Raw genomic sequence first — 11,513 nt, 5'->3', positions numbered from 1 at the left:
TTTTTTAGAAAAGAGCTGGCATAGTAGTGCACACCACTGGGGTGGCAGAGACAGGGGCATCTCTGTGAGTCTGAGGTGAGCCTGATACACAGAGCAAGTTTGAAGCCAACCAGGACAGAGGCCCTGTCCAAAAAAAAGAGAAAAGAAAAGCACAGGGGTTTGGGATGTATCCCAAGTTATAGGCCTATAAACCCTGGGTCTGATCCCTAGCATCTAACAAAAATCAGAAATAGGATCATATACCTCTAGGAAGTTGAGACAGGATCAATCAAAAGCTTAAGGTCATCCCAGCTCTATAGCAACTTCAAGACTGGCATGGGTTGCATGAGACCGTGCTCCAAGAAACAGTAACAACAAAAAATTGTAAACGGAGGGCCCACAAAAAAAAAAAAAAAAAAAGGCAACACTGAGCTAGCTCAATGGGTAGAAGTGCGTGCCACCGAGCTGACAAGTTCTAAGTTTTTATTTTTACTGTTTTTATGTGCACGTGTGAGTGACTACATGTGGTCGAGTGTATCTGGTGCCCAGGAAGGCCAGAGAGGGCTTCAGATTCTTGCACTGGAGGTAGGGGTGATTGTGAGCCACCTTATGCAATACTGGGAGTATTAAAGTTGATACCACGCAGAGATTAGCATGGCCCCATGCAAGGATGACATGAAAATTCATGAAGGGTTCCATATTTTTTTTTTAATAGGAGTTGGTTGAGAAGTAATGGAATTCCCATGTAATTTAGTATAGTATATTAAAAACTGCGTGCTCAAGGTTCAGAACCCAGCATTATACACAACAGCATTATACACAACAAAATATCAGTACCATGATTTAAGCCTGTATCTTTCTGTTTGGGGCCTTTTATTTATTTCTTTACTGTTTTGCTTTGTTTCATGGTACTAGAGATGCAAGCCATGGCTTCTTAGGTCTACCACAGAGATACGTTCCCATGCCTAAAGAACTCTTAATAGCCCGGTCTGGTGGCGCGCGCCTTTAATTCCAGCACTGGAGAGGCAGAGGCAGGCGGATCTCTGTGAGTCTGAGGCCGACAAAGCAAGTCCAGGACAGCCAGGGCTACACAGAGAAAGAAAGAAAAATAAAAAGAATCCAATCCGGCCACCAGAGAAGGCGAGAGTATAAGCAACCACCCGCGCTGAGCTGTTAGGAGAATCCACTGGTACTTTTGTGGGGTTTCGGCGTATTCTTAAAAATTCAAAACGCTAAGTAAGACCTTGGCAGGCGCGCGGGATTTGAGGGACGGCACTACCCATCCCCGGAACTAAAGTGAGAGCCAAGCAGGGACTGACGGACACACGGAGGAGAGATTTCACCGTAGGACCCGGCCGGTTGTATTAGTGAGGGACCGGAAGAACGCTGGAGGAAGCTCTTTCTCCGCCATGGCGGGGCCGGTCAGTTTGCGAGAGCTTCTTATGGGAGCGTCGGCCTGGCTGGGCTCTGAGAGTCCCGGGGGTCCCCCGGCTGAAGGCGGGGGGAACGCGGCGAGCGCGCCCGAGCCTCCGTGGAGGGAAGATGAGATCTGCGTGGTGGGAATCTTCGGCAAGACGGCCCTGCGCCTGAACTCCGAGAAGTTCTCTCTGGTGAACACTGTGTGCGACCGACAGGTTTTCCCTCTCTTTCACCATCAGGATCCTGAGCCTGGACTCAAGACTGAAGCTGTCTCTGTCGGAGAGGCCGGAGGAGCTGGGGACCCGGGGGCTGCCGCCGGGGATTCTCTTCGCCGAGGTATGGCTACGGCGGAAGGCAAACGAGCTGAGCCAGGTCCCCAGGACTTTAGTCTTCTGCAGGCCTATTACAACCAGGAAAGTAAAGTTCTTTATCTTATTCTCACTTCCATCTGTGACAATTCACAGCTTCTGCGTGCTTGTCGGGCTCTCCAGAGTGGTGAAGCTGGTGGAGGCCTCTCTTTACCTCATGCAGAAACACACGAGTTCTGGAAGCATCAAGAGAAGTTGCAGTGTCTCAGTCTCCTTTACCTCTTCTCTGTCTGTCATATATTGCTCCTGGTCCATCCGACTTGTTCCTTTGACATCACTTATGATCGAGTATTCAGAGCCCTGGACGGGCTGAGACAGAAAGTGCTACCCCTCCTCAAAACAGCCATTAAGGACTGTCCAGTTGGCAAAGACTGGAAGTTAAACTGCCGACCTTGCCCACCTAGACTGCTTTTCCTCTTTCAACTCAATGGAGCCCTTAAGGTGGAACCCCTTCGAAGCCAAGATATGCCTCATCCAGATAAGCCCAAGAAGCATTCTCCCAAAAGAAGACTACAGCATGCTCTGGAGGACCAGATCTATAGAATCTTCCGCAAGAGTCGAGTCTTGACTAATCAGAGTATCAACTGCCTCTTTACTGTACCTGCCAACCAAGCTTTTGTGTACATAGTCCCGGGAAGCCAGGAAGAGGACCCAATCGGCATGTTGCTGGACCAGCTTAGGAGTCATTGTACCGTGAAAGACCCTGAATCTTTGCTGGTGCCTGCACCCCTTTCTGGACCTAGGCGATACCAAGTGATGAGACAACACAGCCGGCAGCAGCTCTCCTTCCACATTGATAGCAGCACTTCTGGTTCTTCGGGCCAGCTAGTGGATTTCACTCTTCGAGAATTCCTATGGCAGCATGTGGAGCTGGTCCTAAGCAAAAAGGGTTTTGATGACAGTGTGGGCAGAAACCCACAGCCTTCCCATTTTGAACTTCCCACTTACCAGAAGTGGATCTCTGCAGCTGCAAAACTGTATGAAGTGGCTATTGACGGGAAGGAGGAGGATGTAGGCTCACCCACTGGGGAGCTAACATCCAAGATTTTAAGCAGTATTAAAGTCTTAGAAGGGTTTTTGGATATAGACACAAAATTCTCAGAAAACCGGTGCCAAAAAGCTTTACCCATGGCTCACAGTGCCTACCAGTCAAACTTGCCTCATAATTACACCATGACAGTCCATAAGAACCAGCTTTCTCAGGCTCTTCGAGTGTACAGTCAACATGCTAGAGGGCCGGCCTTCCACAAATATGCCATGCAGTTACATGAAGACTGCTTCAAGTTTTGGAGCAACGGCCATCAGCTTTGTGAAGAGAGGAGTTTGACCGACCAGCACTGTGTGCACAAATTCCACTCCTTACCTAAGTCAGGTAGCTACAATGTTTCCAGCACACTGCAATGAAAACTTGAGCTGTGCTTTTATTATTGTGTGCTTATATGGTGTGTGTGCATGGGAGTGCCCCGGTGGAGGAGCAGGACAGTGCTGTGAAATCGATTTGCCTACCTTTACCTGGGTTCCAAGGATCCAGCTCATGAAGTTAGGCTTGCGCAGCTGATCCATCTCACTGGCACTTGAGCTGACTTATTCTTATTCTTGTGTTAAAATGATTTGTTTGCTATGTATTGATGTTTTTGTTTTTTAAAGAGCCCTGCTGAAATTATTTTTTTCTTCCTTTTGTTTGAGTGTTTATTTTGGTGGTTGTTGGTTTATTGGAGTTTTTTATTTTTATTTTTTGTTTGAGACAAGGTCTCTATTTAGTCCTGACTGACCTGGAACTCACTCTATAGACCAAGCTGGCCTCAGACTCACTGAGATCCTTTTGCAGCTACCTTTGGAGTGTGTGTGCCACCATGCCCAACTAGTAAATACCTTCTATTCATTTTTATTTTTAAAATTACATTGTGTGTGTGTGTGTGTGTAGATATGTGACTTCCATGACATTCATGTGGAAGTCAGGATGACTTGTAGGCGTCAGTTCCCTCTTCCACCACATGGGTCCTGGACTCAGATATCAGATGGGCCATCTTGCCAGCTCCAGCCTTAAATTTTATCTTCTACCTCTAAAAGGAAAATATCGCCCATGACTAGTTTTTTATTTTTTTGAACAGTGAACTCTAGTAGTTGGTAGATAAATAATTATTAAGTAGCATGAAGTTTCAGAAAATGTGTAGTCGCATATTATCTGAGTATTTGTTGAATTAATAGGAATATAATGAAATGAGAGGTCAGCAAAGGGAAAAAAATTCACTTAGAAATAGGACTATTTGTTTGTTTGTTTATATATGAAGCAGAGTCTCACTGTAGACTAGGCTGGCCTTCAACTCAGAGATCCTTCTGCCTCTGCCTCCAGATTGCCCCATCACTCCTGGCCAGTTCAGCCTTTTCACATTAAGACAGAGGGTGTAACTAGGAGGCAGGGCACTTGCATTGCATATATGAATGAGACCCCATGTCCCATCCTCAATGCTGAAAAAAGGGAAAACTTAAAATCTTTTTGCATTTAATCAAGATTTTTTTGTTTGTTTGCTTGCTTGTTTATGTGTGAGTGTGTGTGTGTGTTCCTTGATTGGCAAAGAACTACCTGGAGAATTTGGGATGCTGATTATTGTGGAACACAAAGTAAACTTGGCTTTTCACTGTCTTTGTGGTTATGTCTTTCAGGAGAAAAGCCAGAGGCAGACAGGAACCCTCCTGTGCTCTACCACAATAGCCGAGCCCGCTCCACTGGAGCCTGCAACTGTGGAAGGAAACAGGCACCTAGAGACGACCCCTTCGATATCAAGGCTGCTAACTATGACTTCTACCAGGTAGGCTCTGAAGCTCTTCCTTTTCTCTTTGTTACAGAATATTACCCAAATAAAAATGCATATTCACAAGCAGGATACCTAGAAAAGCCAATGCAACAGCAGTGATATAAAAACAAGGGAAGTTTTTTACATGCATTTCTTGGTTGTTGGTTTTTGTTTTTTGTTTTGTTTTGTTTATTCAAAACAGGGTTTCTGTGTGTAGCCCTGGCTGTCCTGAAACTCACTTTGTAAACCAGGTTCCCTCAGTGCTAGGATTAAAGGTGTGTGCCACCATGTTGGCATGGCTTTTTTTTTTTTTAAGCCACACTTTAGGACATATGTGTTAATTATATAAACTATTAGAATGATATAGCTTAGTTTTTTTTTGTTTGTTTGTTTATTTGTTTTTGTTTTGGCATTTTGGTTTCTCTATGTAGCCCTGGCTCTCCTGGAACTCACTCTGTAGACCTGTAGACCAGGCTGACCCAAACTCAGAGATCCACCTACCTCTGCCTCCTGAGTGCTAGGGTTAAAGACATATGCTGCCACCACCCAGCTAATTAGGCTCTTTTTTTTTTTTTTTCCAATTATTTATTTTATGTTCATTAAGTTTTTGTCTGTATGAGGATGTCAGATCTTGGAGTTATAGACAGTTGTGAACTGCCATGTGGGTGCTGGGAATTGAACTTGGTTCCTCTGGAAGAGTAGTCAAGCATTCTTAACCTCTGAGCCATCTCTCCAGCTCCGTTAGTTGTTTTGTTTTTTTGGTTTTTTTTTTTTAGATTTATTTTTACTTATTTATTTGGAAAGAGGCCTATTTTAAAACACTCATTCATTCACTCATTTTTATGGCAGAACCTTTCTGTGTACTCCTGACTGTCCTGGAGCTTGCTACATAGACCAGCCTGGCCTCAAATTCAGAGACCTGCCTTCTTTTGCCTTCCGAGCTCTGAGATTAAAGGCATGAGCCACCATGCCTGGCTTGGAGAGAGACCTTTATTATTTGGCTCAGAAATATCAATTATCACAATTGTATTATTCCTTTTATTAAAATAGCTCATCAATGATATTTTCATTTAAGTGTTTATGTATGTAAATGTTTATCATGTGTACATGCCTATGGAGGCCAAAAGAAGGTGTTGGACTCATTGAGCTGGAGTTGTCTTCATGTGCTGTGTATCATGTGTGTGCCTGGTGCCCACTCTTAGGATAAAGCAGCAAGCGGTGGGGTTACTTTTGGCAGGCCTGTGCCAAGGTGTGCCGCTGAGAAATTTATTGGGAGAGTAAAAGGCTGTCTCAGAGTGTGGACGTGAGGGAGAGATAGAGTCAGACAGACAGATAGAGGGAGGGACTGAGAGAGGTAAGAGAGATTTGGGGTAGCTGGGACTGGGGCCCCTTTTTATGTGCTGAACCTAGCACACCTGATACACCTGATAGAGGAAAGTAATGAGTTAAGCTGCCCCTAGGTACCTGGGGGCAGGCCAGTGGGAACGCCTGATCGCTAACACCCACTAAAATCAGAAGAAGGCGTTGGATTCCCCTGGAGCTGGAGAGTTATAATTGTAAGCCACCATGTGGGTGCTGTCAGTCAAACCTGGGTCCTCTGCAAGAGCAACAAGTGCTCTTACCCATGGAGCCATCTCTCCAGATCTGCACTGATACGGTTTAAACAGAAGTAAAAAGGGAAATATTCTGGTTACAAAACCACTTCTCCAAAATAATTTTTTTAAGTCACTCACTCTTTCTAAGTGGGTCACTGCAGCAAACTCGTGTTCAGTGATTCTTTGTGGCTAACTCTTATCATACTAATGGTCACTGCGATTAAAAACAGCCTTGCCTTGCCTTTCACTGCCTTAAAGGAATAACTCATATTGGATTCTTTTAGAATACAAAAACAGTTCTTGCTACCTCAATATCCAGAAAATTTAATTCACATATCCACATCGAAGGGGAAAAATAAAACCCTGCATGCTCTTCTTTGCTCGTATACTGATTGCTGATCCTTCTTGATAGAGCAAAGTGTGTGTTGTTTGACTTATTTTAAGATGGACTAGCCTGAGCTAGTCTGGAACTTGCTCTGTGGCCCTATGGCACAACCTAGCTTTGAACTTGAGTCCTGCTTCACTCAGCCTGCCTTCCCAAATGCTGTGTTGCAGACACGCACGACCCACCCTCTGCTCAGCAATATGCTTGTTTACTTAAGTGAGCATACGAAGAATGTATTATTTGAAATTTAAAGTTTTCACTTCTTCTTTCTCCTTATAGCTTCTAGAAGAAAAATGTTGTGGAAAATTAGATCATATCAATTTCCCTGTATTTGAGCCAAGTACTCCAGATCCTGCACCTGCCAAAAATGAGCCCTCTCCTGCCCCACCAGACTCAGATGCTGAGAAACTGAAAGAGAAAGAGCCACAAACCCAAGGAGAGAGCACAAGCCTGAGTTTGGCTTTGAGCTTGGGTCAGTCCACAGATAGCCTAGGTACCTACCCAGCTGATCCACAAGCAGGAGGAGATAATCCAGAAGTTCATGGTCAAGGAGAAGTAAAATCTGAGAAGAGACCAAATTTGGTTGACCGGCAGGCATCCACAGTTGAGTATCTTCCAGGCATGGTACATTCAAATTGCCCAAAAGGTCTCTTACCCAAATTTTCCAGCTGGTCTTTGGTTAAACTAGGCCCTGCCAAGTCTTACAACTTTCATACAGGTTTGGACCAACAGGGCTTTGTTCCAGGAACAAACTATCTCATGCCTTGGGACATTCTCATCAGGACTAGAGCTGAAGATGAAGGGGACTTAGACACGAACTCCTGGCCTGCTCCAAATAAAGCTATTCCTGGGAAGAGAAGTGCAGTTGTAATGGGAAGAGGAAGGCGGCGGGATGACATAGCTCGAGCTTTTGTTGGCTTTGAGTACGAAGACTCTCGAGGTCGGCGATTCATGTGCTCGGGGCCTGACAAAGTAATGAAAGTGATGGGAAGTGGACCGAAGGAATCGGCGTTAAAAGCCCTCAACAGTGACATGCCCCTGTACATTCTGTCCTCCTCTCAGGGCAGGGGGCTGAAGCCACACTATGCTCAACTTATGAGGCTTTTCATTGTGGTTCCTGACGCTCCTTTGCAGATAATACTCATGCCTCAGGTAAGAAATACAACCCTTATACCCCTTTCCATATTTAAAAAACAAAAAAAAAAAAAAAAAAAAAAGAAAATGTTTTTGGGTTTTGGTGGTGGTCTTTATGTGACAGATCATGTAACCCGTGTTGGCTTGGAACTGGATGTGTATGGTTTAATGGCCTTGAATTTCGGATCATCTTGTCTCTGTCTCCCACATGCTGGGATTATAGGTATGTACCCCACTTCTTTACTAAGAGCTGTATCCCAAGCCCATGATGCTTATTGTTTGTTTGAGATAGTCTCGTGTGGTCCGGGCCAGCCTGGAAGTCACAGTGTAGGTAAAGATAACCTTGAACTTGACCCTCCTAGGTGCTATTAAGGCAGGGGTACACACCCACATCTAATTTAGGGATTCAACCCAGGTTTCATGATTACTAGGTAAACACTGTACCAACAGAGCTGCATCCCCTGCCCTTTGTATTTCTTTATTCATTCATTTATTATTATTATTTTTGAGACAGCCTCTCTCTGCACTGCCCTGGAACCTGAAATGTAGACAAGGCTGACCTAGAACTTATAGAGTGCTGCTTCCTTATGTACTCTGTCACTGAATTGTCTTCCAGTCCCATATCTGCTTAAATATTTATGTCTATTTATTTATTTGTTTGTTTGCTTATTTATTTATTTATTTATTTATTTATTTATTTATTGTTTTTGTGCACAGTGGTATGCTAAGCCAGCCCTCTCCCCATTAAGCTATATCCCCAGTACCTAATTTATTTTTAAATCCAAGGTCTTTATTGATTTAACTATGACAACCATTAGTAAGAATTTAATTTAACTCTAGTTTTGCCAACATCTGATGATTTAGAAGTGCAGGGGGGGGGGGAAAGCAGACAAGCTAGGCGTGGTGATTACAGGCCTTTAAGCCCAGAACTCCAGAGGTACAGGCAGGCGGATCTCTGAGTTTGAGGGCAGCCTGGTCTACAGAATGAGTTCAAGAACAGCCAGGCATGTGAAGAGAGAGATCCTGTCACCAGAAAATGGCAAAGAGAGCAGAGGGAAAAAAAATACCAAGTTGGCAAGGTGAGGATCCAAGAAAATATGGTCAGCTTCTGACTTCCTCTTCAGAGTGGCTACGTAATCTTTGGTGTTTGAGCCATTGTCTGGTTAGACACTTATCTTTCAGGTGTTTCTTATTGAGAAATTTAAAAGTAATTCCGTTCCTGTGTTTTTCAGGTTCAACCAGGCCCACCACCATGTCCAGTATTTTACCCAGAAAAACAAGAAATCACTCTCCCACCTGATGGCCTTTGGGTCTTGAGATTTCCTTATGCCTACGTGACTGAGAGAGGACCTTGCTTCCCTCCTAAGGAGAATGTGCAGCTCATGAGCTACAAGGTGCTTCGAGGAGTCCTTAAAGCAGTGACACAATGAGTGTTCTGGCCTCTCAGTCCCAGACTGGAACTGCTGCTAGTCTTGTTTTTTATGTACATAAGGTTTTGTTTTTTTTTTTTTTTTTTTATAAACTGTGTTTTCCCAAAACCAAAATGTCGTTTGGTTACAAGTATTCAGTATTTGGACAATAACTGTTTCATTATTTCATTATATTGATATTTATTATAAAAATCAATAAAAGTTTGTTATTCTATTAAGATACAAAATGTATACTTGGTATTTCTGTTTTCTCTTGTTTCTGTTTCATTGTCTATAATGCATATTTTTATCATAATTTGCTGTTCTTTCTATCTTTCTGAAAAGGGTTTCTCTGTGTAGTCCTGGCTATCCTGGATCTCACTCTGTAGACCAGGGTGCCTTAGAACTCAGAGATTAGAGATCTATTAGCCTCTGCCTCCTGAGTGTTTGGATTAAAGGTGTACTATAGAGGAATGTTAATTCAGAACTTGAGTGGTGACATCCAAAGACCTAGGTCTGTGATCCAGCTAGAATATAAACATGCCTTTAATCCAGGAGACAGAGGCAAGCAGACCTGAGTACAAGGCCAGCCTGGTATAGAAGAAGTTTCAGGTAAAGGAAAGCTTAGATCCACACATGGTATTACATGCCTTTAGTCCCAAACAACGAAGGTAAAGTTGGTTTGTAGAAGGAAGCACCCATGTTTGAAAGTGATGTTTAATTAAGTGGCAGAAATAGTGACAAATCAGAAAGATTTTACAAAATAGGATATGCCTAACTCTCACAAGAAGAGAGAGGAAAGGGAAACTTCTTAAAAGGCAATAAGAAAGAGCAGGTAGTTTTTACTAGAACAGTAATAGAGAGGCAGGTTGCAGAGAGAACTCAGGTGAAGACTAGGTGAGCCAGAGAAGGAACCAGAAGATTAGAGCAGATTGCTGGAGTTAGTTTGAGGCCAAGCAGAGCAATTCTGAGGCCGAGAGAAAAGCCAGATTGAATAAGTCAGTTGGGAGAGGAGTTTGAGCCAGAACAGCCGAGTTGAACCAGCCAGCCCAGAGCTCAGTAAGAACAAGACAGGGTGAGCTTATTAAGGAGTAAATCTCAGAGGCCTAGATTAGATTGTATGGAGGCTAGAGGCTTCCAGGACTAAGCCTAGGTTAGCAGACTGAGGCAGTAAGCCTCTTGAGATAACAATCAAAGCAGTTCCTTCACAATGCTTGCCACCGGCACCTGGCAAGATGGTGCTTTTCAAATTGTCTTCAAAGCAAGTTGAATATATCCCAATGCCTCTAATACTAAATTCTTGAATTTAAGGCAAACCTATACTAACTACATAACAAAACCTGTATAAAGTCAAAAAAGGCCAAATATAATAGCACTTGCCTGTAATCCTAGCATTTAGGAGGCAAAGATAAGAAGATTAGAAGTTCAAGACCACCCTAGACTCCATTAGCTAGTTGGAAGCCAGCCTGAACTATCAGACTCCACGAAGAGGCTCAACAAAAAACAAATAGGAGCAAAAGAACAAGGTAACTAGATTATTGCCTCAAGGACTGACTTAATTGCAAAAGTTTGGTGCTTTATTATTGTTTTTTAATTGTATGTTGTATATTGATGTTTTGTCTGCATGTATGTCTGTATGAGGGTGTTGGATCCCCTGGAAAAGGAGTTACAGAGAGTTGTGAGCTGCCATGGTTGTGAGTGGTGGGACTGGGAATTGAACCTAGTTCCTCTGGAAGAGCAGTCAGTGCTCTTACCTACGTGTCTCTCCAGGTTTTTTGTTGTTGTTTTTGTTTTTGTTTTTTTGAGACACACTGTATGTAGCCCTGGCTATCCTGGAACTAGCTATGTAGAGCAACCTAGCCTCAAGTTTTGCCCCCCTCCCTTAAAGATTTATTTATTTATTGTTTTTGAGACATGGTTTCTCTACGAAGTTCTGGCTGTCCTGGAGCTCACTGTGTAGACCAGTCTGGCCTCAAACTCAGAGATCTACCTGCCTCTGCCTCCCAGAATGCTGGGGATAAAGACGTGCACCACTGCCACCTAGCTCTGATTTACTTTTTATATGTATGTATGTATGTTTTGCATGTGTGTGTATGTATGTACAACATTGCATGCCTGGTTACCTCTGAGGTCAAAAGAAGGTGTTGGTTCCCCTGGAACTGGAGTTATGGACAGTTGCGAATCACCATGGGAATTGAACTCAGATCTTTTGTAAAAACAAGTGGTGTTGGCACACAACTTTAATTCCAGCACTCTGGAGGCAGGGGCAGACTGATCTCTGAGTTCAAGGCTAGCCTAGTCTACAGAATGAGTTCCAGGACAACCAGGGCTACACAGAGAAACCATATCTCAAAAACAAGACAGAAAGAAAACAAATGCTATCAATTGGCTGAGCCATCTTTCCAGCCCCTGGCCTCACACTCAAATAC

The 11,513-nt window shown here is 43.6% G+C and overlaps 1 protein-coding gene and 1 pseudogene across 1 annotated transcript; both read left to right on the top strand.

Moving 5' to 3' along the window:
- The first annotated feature begins 584 nt into the window (after window positions 1-584).
- On the top strand, window positions 585-684 carry LOC129685726 (U6 spliceosomal RNA; annotated as a pseudogene).
- Window positions 685-1,388: 704 nt separating this feature from the next.
- Smg8 (SMG8 nonsense mediated mRNA decay factor) lies at window positions 1,389-9,288 on the top strand. Its single transcript, XM_055619237.1, has 4 exons — window positions 1,389-3,138; window positions 4,431-4,576; window positions 6,821-7,693; window positions 8,908-9,288. The coding sequence occupies exons 1-4, from the start codon at window positions 1,389-1,391 to the stop codon at window positions 9,103-9,105; spliced, it is 2,967 nt and encodes a 988-aa protein (XP_055475212.1). The 3' UTR covers window positions 9,106-9,288.
- The last annotated feature ends 2,225 nt before the right edge of the window (window positions 9,289-11,513 follow it).

This window comes from Psammomys obesus, unplaced genomic scaffold (genome assembly GCF_907164565.1).
Source record: "Psammomys obesus unplaced genomic scaffold, mPsaObe1.curated_primary_1811, whole genome shotgun sequence".
Lineage (NCBI taxonomy): Eukaryota > Metazoa > Chordata > Mammalia > Rodentia > Muridae > Psammomys > Psammomys obesus.
The sequence above is the reverse complement of the archived record's forward strand: the minus strand, read 5'-3'. Positions and strand labels throughout refer to the sequence as shown.

Coding starts and splice junctions, on each gene's coding strand:
- Smg8 (XM_055619237.1), top strand. CDS start 1,389: ATGGCGGGGCCGGTCAGTTTGCGAGAGCTTCTTATGGGAGCGTCGGCC. Junction 3,139..4,430: donor CCACTCCTTACCTAAGTCAG/GTAGCTACAATG, acceptor TATGTCTTTCAG/GAGAAAAGCCAGAGGCAGAC. Junction 7,694..8,907: donor AGATAATACTCATGCCTCAG/GTAAGAAATACA, acceptor TGTGTTTTTCAG/GTTCAACCAGGCCCACCACC.